The 19,273-nt window shown below is 39.0% G+C and overlaps 1 protein-coding gene and 2 long non-coding RNA genes across 5 annotated transcripts in view; 1 reads left to right on the top strand and 2 right to left on the bottom strand.

Moving 5' to 3' along the window:
* Positions 1-717, bottom strand: part of LOC309497916 — a 1,430-nt gene extending 713 nt beyond the window's left edge. The window contains exon 1 of the long non-coding RNA XR_014205749.1: positions 590-717. This is a non-coding gene — a long non-coding RNA (uncharacterized lncRNA). The remainder of the gene's footprint in view (positions 1-589) is intronic.
* Positions 1-19,273, bottom strand: part of usp6nl (USP6 N-terminal like) — a 64,568-nt gene that overhangs the window by 16,474 nt on the left and 28,821 nt on the right. For 2 of the 3 annotated variants that reach the window (XM_082168210.1, XM_082168208.1), the window contains 4 exons: positions 10,522-10,595; positions 4,168-4,250; positions 2,995-3,034; positions 1,263-1,343 (listed from right to left, as the gene is read on the bottom strand). In XM_082168210.1, the coding sequence (XP_082024336.1) occupies positions 1,263-1,343; positions 2,995-3,034; positions 4,168-4,250; positions 10,522-10,595 (278 nt within the window). Of the gene's footprint in view, positions 1-1,262; positions 1,344-2,994; positions 3,035-4,167; positions 4,251-10,521; positions 10,596-17,155; positions 17,521-19,273 lie in introns of those variants that run through there. The other variant, XM_082168209.1, reaches the window with a different exon arrangement.
* Positions 12,732-16,687, top strand: LOC309497934. The gene is made up of 2 exons (XR_014205767.1): positions 12,732-14,301; positions 14,358-16,687. It is a non-coding gene; the product is annotated as an uncharacterized lncRNA (long non-coding RNA).

The raw sequence follows: 19,273 nt of genomic DNA on the forward strand, positions 1-19,273 counted from the left end.
TTTCAAATCTCCCGGCAGTCGCGAGTAATCTCCCCCTCGCATTCGTCTCTGTGTCACTGAGTGTAAAGCGCGAAAGGCGAAGCTTGAATTTACAGGTATGTCCCTCTTTGGCTAATGTAGTTCAAGATGGAGGGGCAACATGGCGACCGGCATTCGAACCCCTCACCCGTATGTACTTTCAATGGCAGATTATAAACTTACGAGAATACTTTATTACTTGAAAGAAGTAAATATACATTAATGAGCACATATATTTTTGAAAGAACTAAGTGTTTTTTGCTAAGAATCAACTAAAAAAATTACACAGTGTAGCTTTAAGATACAGATAATGTTAACTTCTTAGGGCATTTTACACAATACGTTGCAATCGTGAGCTCAATTACTTTTCAATGAGAGAGAGATGGCTACAGGTGTCATTGACTATTTGAAGCGATTTCACACACAATAAAACGAATAAAAGAAAGCATAACGTTTTTATAACTTTAAGTTAGCGCATATATGTGTAAAATGCCCCTCGACGAACATCTATAAATTATCACAAAAGACATTTTAGTAAACATCTAAAGCCAAATACAGACACTTTTCTTACCTCCACGAATCGAAGATATCCACCGATGATGATACGTGCTTGTGAGAAGAATAACGGCTCACAAAGGGATGCAAGCAGCAATGTGATTGGATGAAAATTAACACATGTTGTGTTGGACACACTGTTGCATTTTTTGTCTTTTTAACACAAAATGACAAATATATGCTAAATAAGAATTAGCATCCTTTTTGAGAGGGAGTGGATGGAGTAGCTTTGCAGTGCAAAAAATACAGGAATGCTTTGTTGTGTTTTTGATGCATTGTTTTGGCTAATGCTTGCTTGGTGTAGACACAGTGTAATTGAACTAATTGGACTAATAATAAGAAGTAATGATTAGCTCTCCACAGAGTAATAAACTGCACAACGGTCACGCTCCACCTCAGGCAGTATGAAGATTTCTCATTTCACACCAGACACTGTTAGTGGACAGAAATGCAATTGAACACACCAAGTTGCCTGAAGATGTCCAATCAATATAGATAGACACAGACAGCTTTTGTGCAGCTGAAGCAGGACAGTGGTTTTCATAGGGGACCGGTCCAATGTCGCCCAATACACAGGACAGAGACAGCCAAAGGGAACTTCGGCCATTCACACGCATGAGATGAAAGACTGAGAAACTGACTTTCTCAAAGTCCTTCAGATTTACGGTGTGTTTATGTGGGACACGCACCTTGTCACTGTTCTTGTATTTCTCCCAGCTTTTCAACATTTTCAGCCATTTTGTCGTTCTCTCCAATTCCAGATGTTTATGCTAAACAGACAAAATGCAAACATGTATTACAATAAATAAAAAAAGACAAAACAATCCCTTAATGTTTAATGTTTAACACCGAGAAGACTTGGATGAAAATGGATTTCAGTGAGATCTAGAAAGCAGTATTAAATTAACAGCATTATTCAACTTTAGGAGGCCACCCATTAAAAACATATTTCAGATATTTTCTCTACAAGAACATAACGGACTCTGGGGAAGCAATGTTTCTGCGTTTCTCCAATTTAGAGCTCATTTTCACTTTATAACCTGACACTTTAAGTGCTTTTTGGATGATAAATGTGTGATAAAGAAATCAAGAAATTTTGAATCTGAATCACTTGTCAGAGTTTACTTTTAACCAAGTGGTGAATAACATTTTAGTGGATGTATGAAGTCCATTCCCCTTAAAGGGATACTTCACCGTTTTTTCATATTAAACTATGTTATTCCCTTAACTAAAACGAGTTGATACATACCTCTCTCGTCTCAGTGCGTGCACTAAATCGCTCTGTCTTGCGGCGAAACTTTGTTAGCACTTAGCTTAGTCCAGTTCATTCAATATGGGCCAAGCAGAGAAGCTACCAAACATCTCCACGTTTTCCCTATTTAAATACAGTTACTCGCGTAGTGTAACTCGACCTAGGACGGTGACACAAAACAAAACGTTGCGCTTTTCTAAGCGTGTAAAATGGATAACTATATTGTATGGCGGAATACCATAGCAAGTGCTTGGAAGCACTTCGACTTCGGCGCAGTAATATCTTCACTAGAGGGAGCGGGGGCCGGTGAGAGGATTTTTCACGAGTGAAGATATTACTGCGCCGAAGTCGAAGTGCTTCCAAGCACTTGCTATGGTATTCCGCCATACAATATAGTTATCCATTTTACACGCTTAGAAAAGCGCAACGTTTTGTTTTGTGTCACCGTCCTAGGTCGAGTTACACTACGCGAGTAACTGTATTTAAATAGGGAAAACGTGGAGATGTTTGGTAGCTTCTCTGCTTGGCCCATATTGAATGAACTGGACTAAGCTAAGTGCTAACAAAGTTTCGCCGCAAGACAGAGCGATTTAGTGCACGCACTGAGACGAGAGAGGTATGTATCAACTCGTTTTAGTTAAGGGAATAACATAGTTTAATATGAAAAAACGGTGAAGTAACCCTTTAAATTCACATAATTGCCCTAGCTTTCTTTAAAATGAATGGCTGTTTTTTGTCTTATCCAATGACGTCCCTATGTGTTTTATGTTATGTATTCTGCAGCTCTACACTGGAAATACAGCGATTTTTGGGTTACTATATTTATTTATTTATTAACTGTGATCAATTACAAAAAGGTTACCGAGAGTTATGGATATGAAAAAATTACAACAAACTTGATTCATGTGGAATCTAATTTACATGAGAAGGGGAATCATACTTGCATCCAAATGGCAATTAATCTACATAAAACAGAATTCAGTCAGACTTACTGCATGCTTTTAAAAAAAAAGCCTAAACATTGCACACAATTATGTTGATAAATAGGTTTAGAGTGTCTTCCTCATCCTCCTCATCTTGGTTCTATTTTTCACAGATGCTGAATGAATACATCAGGTTTAAGTTGAACCATTTTGGTGCCTTGGATACAAACAGAGCACTGGACTCACCTTTTCCTCCACTACGTCATACATTGGAAGCGCATCCTCACTGTGAAAGACAAAACACACTTTATTATAAAAAGGAAATACACACAGTTGGATTAAACTCATTTTAGTCAGACTACACCGGACTCTCAAATAGCTACTAATGTCTGTCCACTTTTCACATAACATGATGGCCATGCAGGGACAGAAAACGTAAATCCATAAATCATACACTGGTTTCTGCTGCTGACGTCAAATCTTGGTTTCTCACATGTATTACTGAAAAAGGAATTACTTTGTTCCACAGGAAGTGAACATAGCTGGATAAATAAACATCATTATTGGTAACGATGCCCTCATGACCCCCACCCCTGAAACTGTTCAAAGTGCAAGATCTTAGTCAGCTAAGCAAACAGGAAATGGCTGCCATTTTGGATCTGATCTGGGATATTCATGAGGAAACCCAGGGAAGTCGTGACATGACATTATGGCTCTGTTCCAAACCTTAGAGAGCTTCCTTTCTGTCTACATAGGCAGCAACTCTCTAAGGCAGCACTGTGGCCGAACCCAATCAGAATTAGTGTAATTATTGACGTGGTCATATGGTATTTTTTTAAACAAACATTGAGATATTTAGAAAAACAAAACAAAGCAAAACCAAAACAAAGGCCAAACAAAACTTAAAGCAAACAAAAACAAAAGAGCTGAGCAAAAGTGTAAGATCAAAGCAAACAAAGCAAAGGAACAAAAAACAAGCAAACCAACAACAACAAACAAAAATACGGAACAAACAGAAAACAAAACAAAAAAACAAAATCATAAGAAACACTGGCATGTGTTCCTGAGCTAGGTCTATCTATCTCTCAGTTTGCTTTTACTTCCTTGTACTTTTCCAGAGTTTTTTTCTTTTTTTTTTTTACCCCCTGCAATTACAGAGTCCTGATCTGCCAGACACATGTGGCACCCTATAAATATCGCATAGGGCACTGCTGTTTAGGGGGCCTGGGTAAACCACAAACCTCCCTGCCAGGCCGAGAAGAGAGGAGAAACGAGAAGACAGGACTGGCCAAATAAAAAGACAAACAACAAGATAAGAGGGCTTCAGGAAGCGCTCTGACTCAGCTGGCTTTCTCTAGTACCTGCATCTCCTCACTTACGTGTAAGATCTCACGGAACAGAATAATGCACATTTCTTACTGCAGGAATCCGAAGCGGTCCACCGCTTTATACAGATCAAAATTGGTCTCCTCCCACGGCTCCACCTCCGCACTTTCTTTACCCTGAAAGCACAAAAAGCACAAAGCAGTGAGTACACATCAGATGAGATATAGTTTTAGCGTGTATGTGTGTGTGTGTGGAGTTGCTCAAGGCTTGAGTTCTTAAAGTGTTTGGCTCCAATGATCTGTGAATTTGTTGTTCATGCATATTTTAGGCAGGTACATAATGAGGGGTGGGCAGAATGTGGACAGGTTCAGTACACCACAAATAAACTATACAAAGAGCAGAAATAAAGAGAGAGGCGCCTGTGGCAGAAACAGATCACCCTTGAGTAAGAACAGTGTGTTTACGAAAGGAGTGAGACACATGGACCACGGAAAGACACAAGTTCTGACCACACATACACACTAGAGAAGTGACGGTGAGGATATTTTCACACTGGTTAAACACCGGTAATACCGGCGGGGGATTTTAAATTAGCTGATTTGAAGGCTAAAGTAAAATGCGCGCGGAGCAGAGCGAGCGTTTTCAGTTCATTACTATGGAAAAACGTTCGCTCTGCTCCGCACCATTATGAATCTGTTTATTATACAGATTAACCATTATAACGCTCTGTTCTGCTCGCTCCGCGCCTGTGGACAGGGGCGCATTTTAGTTTCGCTTTCAAAGTAGCGCCAATTCAGGGGCGCATTGCCTGAATGGTTTGTTCAATAGCCTATAGAGAGCCTAAGTCCCTCCCCTTCCGGTTGACCACCATGGGACCTTAATTTCGGAAAAATATTGTATGGTAGTCAATGGCGAGAGACAACAAATATTTTGATCTCGTTTGAATTGTGCCCTGAATTACACATATGATGTTTGTCAATTTAAAAGATACATTTTAAAGTCAAGAAAGTCGCAGTTTGATGTAAAACTGTTGAGGTATAAGACTGTGAAAATGCGTAATTACAAAGACTACAAACTCAAAAGGCGCACATGTGACGTCATACCTTTTCTCTTAATCAATGAAGCTAACTTTACTGAAGCTAACGTCTGTCATTTTTTCTATAGTCTTACGTTATAATCGTAACGTTACGCCGTCATGCCTGAGTGTTTTGTACCAGACTACACACATACGTACATAGTGCGAGACGAGAGATGTAGTTCATTGAGCGATTTTCACATAAAACTAAATGTTACTCTTCTGTTTTATGACAAACTGCGACTTTCTTGACTTTCATAATTATCTTTTAAATTGACAAACATCATATGTGTAATTCAGGGCACAGTTCAGACGGAATAAAAAGATAAGTTGTCTCTCGCCATTGACTAGGTATACATCTTTTTTCCGACATAAGGTCCCATGAGCCGGAAGCAGAGGGGAAGGACTTAGGCTCTCTATTATTCTTGATGAAACACACAACAACAACAAAAAACAGTACAATGACAAATTCGCTTAAATAGGCGCTTTTACATTTCGATTTGACACCAAATGCTCCATCATCTTGTCAGTCAGCTCTTTACTCTCGTGATAAATGAAATCCGACTCCTGCTTCTGATCTGTGCTGCGACTCTCGTTCTGCTCACGATTTATTAAGCAGACACGTTCAGTTTTTAATTAGTGTCTGTTCTCTAACTGAAATAAATGATTTTATAAAAAAATAACAATAATTCAAATCGACAGTGAGGGGCGGTGCTGTGGTGGGAAAGTGCTGTTGCTTCTGAACTGACTATCGTAGCAAGCCTAATACACACAATTATTTATTTATTTTTTTACTTAAACTTTTTTGTAAAGTAAACTTGTGCAGTTAATTCAGGGCTGCTTAACATAGAGACTTCATTTAAATATAAGCCGATAATTATTTTGATAATATGACTGATAACAATGGAAGCTTGTTTCCGCCACAGAATAAAAAAATTATAAAAAAATGTAATTGCGACTTTTTATCTCACAATTCTGACTCTTTTTTTTCTCACAATTGCGAGATTACATCTAGCAAGTCTGACTTTTTATCTCAGAATTGCGCGATATAAAGTCGTAATTGTGTGTTATAAAGTCAGAATTGCGAGATGTTAACTCGCAATTGTGAGATAAAAAAATCACAATTATCTTTTAAAATGCTTTATTATGTGGCGGAAACAAACTTCCATATATCACTGATAAATGGCCAATATAAAAAAATATATAAAACAATTAAATAAATAAATATTTTCAATAATTTGTGTGCACTATGCATGTCTATGACTAATGACAATTTTTTATTCACATTTTAAATGTGTCACTTAAACATGTGAAAAGAAAGGTGAAGCACGCTACCCATTGACAAAATAATTTCATCCCAAAGCCATTGAACTGTCAAGCCAATGACTAACTATGCAATAAACAACATGTGCACTTTGTCACTTTGGCAAGAAAATGTATGCAAATTTAAATGTAAAGCAAATGTGAAGGTCTTGATAGATCTGGGAGGCCTGGAGAACGAGAAAAGAACGGGAGGAATCAATCGGCAGGAGCGAGAACAAGAGTGGGAGCGATAAAAAAGAAAGAGTATGAAGGAAATCGAAAATCAGAGACAAAATATTATCTGGTACAGAGAGAAGCCATATCAAGGGCTCTCTGTCTCACCCTCCCGTGTGTGTCACAGGCATAAATCTACAGTGGGATATGATAATCTGATGGCATGTCACAGTGACACGCATGGCTGTGGGAAATATTTCGGCCTGCGACACAAGCCAAGGGCGCACCCCTCCTCTACTGTTTTCTCTCATGTCTTTCTGCATCTATTCATCCCTCTAGACCTGACAAAATGACCTCACAAGAACAATATTACATGCACTAACATGTTTACATTTTTATATTATGATATCTGACTAACATTTGACTTTTAAACAATGAGTGACCATTAAATGACATCACTACCTGGCTAAGTGGCATTCACACTTCCCTTCTGTTACTGTAAAATGTGACAACACCCAAAACTAGAGCCTGAACAATGAGTTCCGTAATATACATAATGTAGAGTCTGTTGCAGATGCACTATTTGGATGGCTGTGAAAACTATGGTTGGGAGGGGATGGATTTAGGACACATCTTCTAAGAGAGCGATTTGTTGTGTTGACAGTCCAACTGTTACTGTTGGACACAACAAAACCTCTTAAGGAATTTGGGCTCTTTATTCATCCCCTTCAACACAACGCTGTAAGGATGAATCAGTGAGTTAAATCAGTGCAGGAACAAAACATCCAGGCCGTTTTAGTGAAGTGGATCAACTAATTTATAAAACCAAAAATTAGACTGAAGGGAAACCATTTCTTAACAAATCATACATTGCAACCTCTCTATTACCCCTTTTCCACCAAGGCAGTGCTGGTGCCGGTTCGGAGCCGGTGCCTACTCGCGAACCAGTTCTTTGTGTTTCGACAGCCAAAGAACCGGTTCTCAGCCAGGAAAAGTGGTTCCAAAGCAGCACCAACTCTTTGCTGGACTAGAACCGTTCTTTTACCACGTCATGCTTACGTCGGGGGCTGGGGGCGGGGTTATTGTCGAACTTCTTCTCGAACGTAACCTCCGTCTATAGTAACCCAGACGAGCAGCACAAATGTGTTCTAAACTTCTGATCCCAATATAGGATCGCAAAGCCAGGAGAAACATTTGCAGAAAGACGATGTAGTCCAACATTGTAATTGTTATGCTTGAAGTTGGGAAAGCTAAGACGTATGGCAACGTACACAGTGACGTAACGACGTCGTTCGCTGGGCTCTCTAGTCAGTGGAAAAACAAACAGGTTCTGAGAAGGTTCGCAAGTTGAACCAACTTTGAACCAGCACCAGTTCCAAACCAGTTCTCTTTTGGTGGAAAAGGGGTAAATGAGAGTCCACGAGAGATCTGGGGCCGATGTCAAGATTTTCAATGAATAACGACTTAAATTTCAGTCCGTTTCTCCCTGTTGTATGGCTTCTAAAAAACATAATACATAAATCGTTCATGCACTACTTTTATGGGGTTTTGGTCATTCTCGAGCCAGTCCTCTTTTACTTTCATTATCAAAACCACACCAAACCAAATCAAACCAAACAAAACAAAACACAGGTTTGGAACTACAAAGAGGTTTCAATAGTGCATTGGGAGCAAGTTGTGCAAAAATGCAAGAATTTAGGGAGTAGAAATGTTCAAACTTACACACAAAAAAAAAACTAACTAAATAAAAACTGAAATGGCGTTTAGGCAGGGCTCCAGACTAACTTTTTTATTTAGGTACACCAGCACAAAATTTAGGTGTACCCAAATTTTTCCTCGGCTCGCGTCGCCTTTTTATCACGCTCCATATACATTCATATATATCATGTAAATTATTTTAAACAAGAATAAGGTGTAGGTAAATACTTTTTTTTTTTTTTTTTTTTTTTTTTTTTTAAGCACAATTATACTGTATATAAAAATAAAAATCTCCCTCTCCTCAAGATCCGGCTGTAGACAATCACACACTCCTTCGTGGAAATGTCTGTGTCACCGTCGATCATAAATTACATGTATCTGGAATTCGCAATGAATTCTTTTTTCTATATAATAGAAAAAAAGTCGTCTTTTTTTAAAATGTGTCGGCTATTACCCCAATAAATTGGGCACATGCAACGTCATTGCTGTACGTCGGGTTCTCGTCTAATCCAGTTTTCTTCATCAGAATAATTTCGGATCTAAATTTAAAGAATGGCAGCTCTTCTTTTGCGATGTTATAGGCGACGTTGAATTATCATCTCTGATTCTTCTGAGGACCTGATAGCTGCTGCCTGCCGCTGAAATGCAGCCGGGAGAGGGACCAGTCACACACTTATAGCGACATGAAGTGTGTTTTAAAAAAAAAAAATTATATTGTGCTTTTTCAGCGTTTCGATTGGAAACGTTGTTGATCTGCTTACAAATGCACTGTTCCCTGCCATGCTCTGGCCACATTCTTTACAATAAATGTTGATGAACATTACGTTCTCTTTCTTATTAAACCAGGGGAACTGGTCTAACCAGTCTTTACGAAATGAATATGTTTTTCCCTTTTTATTTTGAGTCTCTAGCTCAGGCTCGGTAGGCTCTACCTCCGTCTCTGAGTCGGATGCCATCTCCGACGAAGGACCAGGGCTTGGCATCTTACCAGGGACTGGGGAGACTGGTGGCTGAAGTAGCTCCATGTCTGGGCTGGTGTCGGAGCATTGACCGTGGAGAGTGTTGGGGGGGGAACAGGCCTACTTTTCTTAAAGAAAAAACTCTCTATGGGTCTATTTCTTTTCATTGATCATCGTCTGTTTTCTTGTGTTTATTTTGCTGATGCTGATTGCCGTAACTGATTCTCTGGTGCTCAGGTCGCCAGTGTAGGCCTACAGGAATATCTGGACCACAGCCAATCGGAGGCAAAGACCCGCCCCATCTCTGTCTCTGATTGGTTTAGACCACGATATGATCCAACCATGAGTGTGAGTTCTGTCAAAGGAGAACAAACTCTTCGTTCGTGGCGAGGCAGCGGATGCAAGGACGTTAGGTGCACCAAATTGGTCGCACTCTAGAGCCCTGTTAGGTGTTGTGCTCTCTTGAGTTGAGAGGAGAATCCCTGCGTAAGGGAGCTTATCACAATCCAATTAACAGACACGTTACAGAATTAGAGCTCCCTAATGAGTGCTCAGATTACACTCAATTTAAACTATCAATTAACAAACCGGCCATGCTTGAGAGATTTCATGAGAAAAACCATGAGACCTTACACAAGCTTTCAGTGAAAACACACATTAATCATTGAAAGGGGACAGGTGAAGTCATAATGTTCTTAATATGTATTACCACATAATATTCTTAATATTTACCACATAATAATCATTATGCATCAATGTAGTGTAAGGTCTCATTTCACTTTTAAGGCCACTTCCTTCCATGTAAGCCAACATACTTCACCTATATGTCTTTTAACTAGTGTATCTTCTGGAAAGCATGGATGAAGATACAATGCCAGATGTGAACTTGGGATAAAAGTTAGCCTCCCAACATAAGTGATATACACAGCAGCTGGGGAACAGGTGTTTCACATCATGCCTGCTACATATTTCAGCAATTCTAGAGCACCCTTTTGACCAATCAGGACCAATCTTTCTAACATCAGACAGACAACCTTTTAGCAAAGTGTCGCAGCTGAGATTACAGAGAATCTTCCCAATGAAAACGCGCACATCGAACATGATGTGCGCAGGTTGTGAACTATGGTGGAAGGAGGTATCTGATTGGATCAGAGTACGTGTTTGTTGTGTTACTGTTTTTCTTGGAAGTGTATTGGAGGGTATTTGGCTGGTGAGTGAATGACGGCTGTTTTCTCTCACCTTGTCATATTTGGCGAGTATCTCAGCTCGCTCCTGTTCCAACTTCACTGCAGCATCCTGCTCTGAATTAGACGCTGGAAAGAGAAACAGGAAAAAAATTGACCAATTAGCTGCAATTTTCACCGTCCAGTACGTGAATCATCTCACTAATAAGCCTGGCTTACAGAAATAAAAATAAGTTGGACCTTCTTTGCACTTTAACACACACACACACACACACACACACACACACACACACACACACACACACACACATTCTCTCTTTTCTATCCACTAGAGCATAGCAACAAGTGGCTATTCAAATAGGTCTGAGCCAATATGTGGCTCTCAAGGGCAAAGTGCGTCATTCACATGTAAAGCAAACAACGTGGGTCTGCTTTTATAGGAAGGTTCCATGTTCAATACAGTACATCTGTATTATGAGGAGAAAAAATAGTGACAGTTTATAAAAATAAAATCAGAGACTGTTTAAACAGTCAATTCAATGCTGTCTGTCATCTTGACAGATACACTGCAACACAATAAACGTTAAAAACTGTTTCGAAAGCATAGCGATAAGATGTAAATATTATACATATTAATAATATGATTTTATTATAATAAGCCGGTCTGTGCAAACATCCAATCTTTCAACTCCTGTCATGACCATGTATACCTGGTAACTTTTTCTGTAATTATCTGCAAAGTACTGTTAAATAATCATAAGTTGTCCCATAACTAAAAGGATGACAAAAGCCTTGAAAAGTGAAGCAATTAAAGTTGTGTCATAATTACTCACCCTCATGTCGTTCCAAACCTGTATGACTTATTCTACGGCGGAACACAAAAGAAGATACTTTGAGAAATCTCAGTGGTTTTTTTTTTTACTCCATAAAAATGGAAGTCAATGGCCACCAAAGATTCTTGGTTACCAACATTCTTCAAAATATAATATAATATAATATCATAATATAATATATATCATAAATATATTGTGATTCACAGAAGAAGCCCTACAGGTTTGAAACAGGAAATGATGACAACATTTTCATTTTTGAGTGAACTATCCCTTGAGTAACCCACATTGGTGTGAAGAAAATATTTAAAAAAAAATTTTTTCCAAAAACACAAGCATCAAATTTCTGCTTTTATACTCTCCAGAACATATTGGCCCAAATACTTCCAATGATACTGAATTGCACATGCACTAAAAGCATTAAACTAAAAGCAATTGTGTTTATTTTTATAAACTGAGATGATTTTCTGTGGCATTTGACAGCATGTTACAGACGCTGTTGACAGAGCTTAACTTGTATCGAACCTAGGACGTTCCAACAAAAGCAGTACAGACAGAGTGAGATAAGAGAAAAGTGTGTGTTTGAGGGCAATAAAGCATCCTACTGGATCCCAGCCGGGACTTTGATGTTGTCTATGAAGTGTGTAGACACACAATCAGATGGAAACATTCTCCCGTGAAGAGTTCTGCTGTGGGGCTGTTGATGTAGGATTGGGTTTACTGTGTATTTAATGAGTCCTGCTGCTAGTGCACACATCTATTTTTCACATGCAGCCGGCCAATGAAATTACAACCTGCGCACGTAGTGGCCAATCATTTCCTCTCCAGGAATTAGGTTAATGCTGCCACTTCCTGTTTGGCTTGGTTCCCTTTCTGAGCGTATTTTGCAGGCAACACTTACTTACACAGGCTTCCACCAGCTTTCAGCCCTTGGGTCAAAGCCAGCCAGAGTCTCAGTTCTGAATGAATAGGCTTTTAAAGCCAATGGAATTTTTATGGAAGGATGGTGCTTGTTTGTGTGTGAGTGTGAGTGTGAGTGTGAGTGTGTGTGTGTGTGTGTGTGTGTGTGTGTGTGTGTGTGTGTGTGTGTGTGTGTGTGTGTGTGTGTGTATTTAACAGATGCAAGTAGAGTGAAAATAGAAGCACATGGAGCAGATGAGATGTGATGAGACAAAATGAGTTAACCTGAGACAAGAAAAGACAGTGAATGAGATTAGACAAGAGAAGTTAAGATTAGAATAGGTAAAGAAACTAGATGAGAAGAGGTGAGAATACACAAGGCAAGACGAGAAGAGACGAGACAAGAAGACATTATAAGAAGTGAAATGAGAATAGAATAGTATGTGAAAGAAATTGAGAGGAGATGAGATTTTGTGAGAGAGAAGAAAACATTATAAAAGAAGAACCCTTGTGAGAGGAGATAGAATGTGATATGAGACAAGACGAGATGAGACGAGAGAAGAAGTGAGTATGTGAGATGATAGAAAAGATAAGAGATGATGATTATGAGAGAGAAAAAAAGCATGTGATAGAAATGTGTGACGAGACAAGAACAGTAAAGACGAGAAGAGGCAAGACTGTGAGAAATGAGCCAAGATGAGAAAGGAAGAGTATGTGGGAAATTAAGAGAGAATGTGAGAGAAAATATGAGAAAAGTAGAAAGCATGTAAATATGAGACATAATATGAGATAAGACAAAATGAGAAGAGAAAGCTGTATGTGAAAAAAAAACACGACAAGATACAAGATCATGAGAGGGAAAAGATGTATATGAAAGATGAGACAAGTAGAGAACAAAATAGATTATGCAAAAAGATGCAAGACAAGGAGAGATGAGATGAGACAGAAAAGTAGAGAGCATGTAAGAGAAGGTAGTATGTGAGACAAGACGAGAACACGAGAGATGAGAAGAGACAAGATCAGCCGAGATGAGAAATAAAGAGTAAGTGAGAGAGGAGATGAGACAAGAGACAATAATATGTGAGAAAAGAAGACAGTATACGAGACAAGATAAGAAAAGAGTGTATGACACAAGGAGATTATGTGAGAAGAGAGAGTGCGTGATGACACAAGGCAAAACAAGATGGAAAAAGACAAAGTGTGTGAGAAAAGAAACAAGACAAGAGACTAAATCATGCGAAGAAAAATATGAATTTGAAAGACAAAGCAAGAAGAGAACTGAATAGAAGAAATGATTATGAGAAACAAAGGAGAGCATGCAAGAGAAGGTATTATTTGAGACGAGACAAAAACAGTCGAGTAGAGATGAGAAGAGAAGAGACCAGATGAGATTATGTGAGAAATGAGCCGGAATGAGAAAAGAAGAGTAAATGAGAGACCAGAGGAGACAAGATATATTAGAGAAGATATTGAGAAGAGAAGAAAAGAGATTATGAGAAACAAAGGAGAGCAAACAAAAGAGAAGGTATTATGTGAGATGAGACAAAAACAGTCGAGTAGAGATGAGAAGAGAAGAGACCAGATGAGATTATGTGAGATATGAGCCGAGATGAGAAAGGAAGAGTATATGAGAGACAAGATGAGACAAGATATGTTAGAGAAGATATTGAGAAGAGAAGAAAAGAGATTATGAGAAACAAAGGAGAGCATGCAAGAGAAGGTATTATGTGAGACGAGACAAAAACAGTCGAGTAGAGATGAGAAGAGAAGAGACCAGATGAGATTATGTGAGAAATGAGCCGGAATGAGAAAAGAAGAGTATATGAGACGAGATGAGACAAGATATGTTAGAGAAGATATTGAGAAGAGAAGAAAAGAGATTATGAGAAACAAAGGAGAGCATGCAAGAGAAGGTATTATGTGAGATGAGACAAAAACAGTCGAGTAGAGATGACAAGAGACCAGATGAGATTATGTGAGATATGAGCCGAGATGAGAAAGGAAGAGTATATGAGAGACAAGATGAGTTAAGATAATGTAAGAAAAGAAGATAATGAAAGAAGAGAGTATATGAAAGAAGAGTAAGATAGTAGGCTCAGCTGTGTGTGAGAAAAAAAATGAGACAAGACTATGAGAGATAAGCATGTTGAGGCAAAATGAGACAAGACAAAACTATGTGAGATATGAGTTGAGATGAGAAAGGAAGAGTATATGAGAGACAAGATGAGACAAGAGGAGATGTTAGAGAAGATATTGAGAAGAGAAGAAAAGAATATATGAAAGATGTATGTGAGAGACAAATCGAGAAAAGATGAGAAGAGAAGAGAAGAGACCAGTAAAGGAGATAGTAGTTTCCATGGCTGGTGGTCTTAGAGCTCTAGGGTCTCCATGGCTTATTAGCATTCACTCAGCACCATGTTTCAGCTCAACACTCTCTCGTTCATGCTCCATACATCAGTCTGACAGCTCACGCTGAGCGTATATGAGCGCAAGCGTATTTAGAGATGAGCGAATGTTCTCTGAGGCCTCTGCGGAAGAGACGTCGCACACGAGAATGAGAACCATTTCAATCCCTCCTAATGGTCATTTGTCAGATTAACAGAGCTCATTTCACAAGGATAAGAGTGAAGAAATCACAGCTCATCTTCCCTGAAAATTTGCTGAGCACATACTGCAACAAGCTGAAATACTTGTGAAATAATGTGAATTATGAAGGAAAAACAGCAGCATTTTTCATTTTTTTGAAATGGGACCTGTCACAGCTAATATTATTTTATACTCACAAATATGTGCATGAGAAACTCAAAAGTTAGCTAATCACTTTGATGCAGCGGGGATCATTCCCGATTTCTGGGTAAGTGTAACTTCCTACAACACAGTGTGCCAAAAGCAGAATGGCAAATATGCAGTATTCATGATGAAATATAAGCGAAATAAATGGATTATGTACTACTTCCACTGGGATTCTTAAGTGTACGTCCAATGGATGATGTACTATCCCATGAGGCCGAGGGGCGCTGAAGGACCGTCAGTTTCAAAAAGCCCACAAAAACAACAACAACAACAAAAATTGGTGGAAAACTCTGAGCTGAGCAACTCATTTCTGTAGCACAGTTTCTAAGTGCTACAGGTGCCAAGAAAGTTGTTCCTGCTGCTTGAATTGCTCGAAATGTTCATTAAAACGTTAATGAAATTAGTTTTCTGACACACATCCCTAATTTAAACATGTTTATCAACACTCTTAAAATAAAGGTTCTTTACTGGCATTGATAGTTTCATGAAGAACCTTTAACATCCACAGAACCTTTCCATTGCACAATAGGTTATTTATTGTGGGAAAAAGGTTATTTAGATTATTCAAATGTTCTTAAAGGGGAAAAAAGGTTGTTGTTTTTTTGTACTGAGGAGATAGCCTAAGTAAACCACATACACACACACACACACACACACACACACACACTAGTCTCTATTGTGTGCAAAATCACTAAGAGTAACGCATGTTCTGTTCTTTTTTTCACTCTGGCATCTTTGCCTTCACAGACGATTCCACTCAGATTCAAGAGCCGTCCAGCTCTTTGTCACACACACACTCTTGCTGACACTGTCTGACACCATTTAACAACGATCATACAGTTCTAAAGGGAAGTTAGTCAGGCAGACATTCCCCAGCTATTTTTATCAACACTTTAGGAATTTATTGATTTCTATTTTCTCCCACACTTCCTGTAGAATGTCCTTCTGCCTTTCTCAATCTCTCCACCTCTCTTTATGGTGAAAATACCCAGATCTTCCTCAGAGTGGTTGTTGTATTTTAAGGCATGTGATGTCAATGAATGGTCTGGATCTTTATGACTTCTCAGACACACACATACACACAACCCTGTAATAGTGTCTCTGTCATTACAGCTCACTCGTACATGGGCGACTTTTAGCCACAAACACCAAGCCATCATTCAAATCACAGCGTCAGGTTCAGCCCACGGTGGAAAAGATGTACTGTTAAAATCAAAGCTCAAAAAGCAACACTATTTCAAATGATTTCCACTTGTCCCCTTGGTTAGTAAAAACAAAGAAAAAGCAACCAAAGCAGCCAAACGCAATACTACATTTGATTTAGTTAACACTAGCTGTTAGTAAATGGTGTACCAAATAAATGGCAATAGTATTTTCTTTTCTAAACCATGACAAAACAAAAGCTTAACAGGGAGTTTCATGCATTATTTATGCCAAAAGCATTCATTTAAATACATTCTGTGCAACATACACACAATGAGACTGTGCTGAAGATATTAGCATGCAGAGACTCATTGCGCTTTCTGCCTCCGTCTTCTCTCTCTCTCTCTCTCTCTCTCTCTCTCTCTCTCTCTCTCTCTCTCTCTCTCTCTCTCTCTCTCTCTCTCTCATCAGAGTGCAAGTGTGTGACTGTAATGTCAGGCCTGATTGGTGACACGCTCATTTCCCACCTGTTGTTCTCTCCCCTTGACTCATACATCATTTCATCCTTATTTTATCCGTAATGAAAAACAAGATGGAGCAGAGACCAAGGGCGCACACGGTCGAAAAACAAATCGAACGTTTGACAGATCAATCTCATGTGGTTATTGCTGCAATGCTTCTACAGTGACATGTTTCCTTCAAATGTAGATGTTGAGGAATAAAGATTGTTTGAGAACAAACCAGAACCCGCCACATGACGTAGAGTCTGCATCTTTCACTCTCATTTAATACATAGATGAAAGTACAACTTTGTGTAGAAAATACAAACTAGAGATTCAGTTCCAATTATTTTTAAGTGTCCAATAACCATTTTGTAATTATTGTTTTATTTCTGTATCGTCTAACCAACAGCCGGTCCATCTTTATTGAAAACTAAAATAAAAGCTGACAACATAATGAAATGTAATGATATCATAGATATGATATAAGAAGAGACGGATGAATGAGGTCATTGGATCTTACCTGGCTCAATCTCTCCATGGTCTGTATTGCCATTCAGATTTTTGGTATGCATGAGTGTGACAAACACACACACACACAAATACTCACACACGTATCAGTTTTCTTAACTCGCCATGTTAAAGTCAACTTTCAGCATCTAAACTAAAAAAGTCCAGTTTCTCATCACTGTGATTGAAATGAGACGCGAAGGGGAGAAATGAGGGGGGAAGAGAAAGAAATGGAGAAATGAAAGAGGAATGGTGGAGAAAGATGACAGCAAGGAGGAAAGGAGGCAACGAGACATGCTCTGACAATACGGCTGTTTGTTTACTTCAGAGACACGTCACACTTCAGACCCACACACTACATACCAGACTGACTGACTAACAAGAGCTCCTATTCACACACACACATGCACACACGCGCATACACACACACACACACACACACACACACACACACACACACACACACACACACACACACACACACACACACACACACACACACACACACACACACACACACACACACACACACACACACACACACGCAGAGAGATCTCTTACATAAATCAGTTGAATCTTATATGAAGTGTGTAGAGCAAATGTGAACTTACTTAAGTAAATCTCAACATGTGTCACTGATAGTTTCATAAGAGATCATAATGTGCTCATATTTGCCAAGATATCAAAACGGGGCTGTACAGTGTGACATATGTAGAGTGTGTGAGACAGAGCCACTTGTTTGTGTGAAGTGAGATTTTGTTGTGTGCTTGTTTGTGTGAAGTGAGGTTAGGGCTGTGCGATTAACCGAAATTAAAAGTTTTAGTTAAATAAGCATATGCTTCATGTTCAAGCGCGGCACTGCGATCAGAGCATATCGATTGGTTCGCAGAAAATGCTGCTCCATATAAGCGCTGTGAGTTTGAGACCCTTATAATGTGCATTTGAAAAAGCAACACGTACCAATCAACTTTCCAAACTTGTAACGAGAAGCGTTTACAAACCTGTTGTACAACAAAAGAGAATATTTAAGTTTAAGTTTAAGTTTTTACTCCAAACTCACTTTATAATGTCAGAGTCGAGTGTTTGAAATAACTTCCTTCTGACGTGACTTCATATCACAGAATGATGCAGAATGATTTTATTTTATAATATTGAATACAGTGAAAAAGGCTACGCCGATTAGCATTGCATAATATACTTCATTCTTATGAAAATACTCGAGATGTCTAGAAGAACACAGATAAATTATATATTGTCGCAATGGTATGTTTATTGTCTTCATGTTTCATCAGTCCAAACGTCTCTATGTGAATGTGAGTCTGCTGCAGCGGTATCTGGAAGCCTTTGCCCATATAAGGGATTTCCTGGAACGTCATAAGTTTTAATGGTAGTCTATTTACACTAAGTGCAAATAGCCCACCCTGTTGGCAGAGGCTATTTACACTAACTTCACCCACTGACTTCTGGTTGGTCAAGACTAAATTACGGAAGACAGTAGTAATAGTGTAGGGGTGAGGCGCGTGGAGGTTTTAATGCAAATCGACCAGAGTTCAAATCCGCCTTCCCTTTTCCTATCATATATCAGATCGGAAAGGCATTTATTTTCAATAATTATGAATAAAATATTAGAAAAGTGGAAATAAACGGTTTAACACGTGTTTAATAATAAAGTGTTTATTATGGCGCGTTTCCACTGAGCAGTACAGTACGGTACGGTACAGTACGGTACGGTTCGGGTCTGTTAACCATGATCTGGCTAGCGTTTCCACTGCCAACAGTACCCTTACTTGATGGGCGTGGTGTTTCGATCGACGTCATTTTCGCGCGAAGAAGAACATAGTAAACTACAATGGATGACATATACAGCAGATCTTGTTCTTGCTCCTCGACATGTTTGTCACAAGAAGACAAGCGCCGACATTAGGCATTTCTCAATATTAAGTACGCAAAGTTTGTACTTGCCATGTGCGACTCCTACATGCAAATGGTACAGCGCGTTCTTAAAAGGTCACTCAGCTCGCTCTGCTACTCCGGTTATCTCTGTTACTCTGTATGTACATTTTAAGCAACAATAAAACGAAATATGTTATAAAACACTACTCTGCCTCTTTTCGTTTTCATTTAAATAAAT

The sequence above is a fragment of the Leuciscus leuciscus genome (genome assembly GCF_965113295.1).
Source record: "Leuciscus leuciscus genome assembly, chromosome: 4".
Taxonomy (NCBI): Eukaryota; Metazoa; Chordata; class Actinopteri; order Cypriniformes; family Leuciscidae; genus Leuciscus; species Leuciscus leuciscus.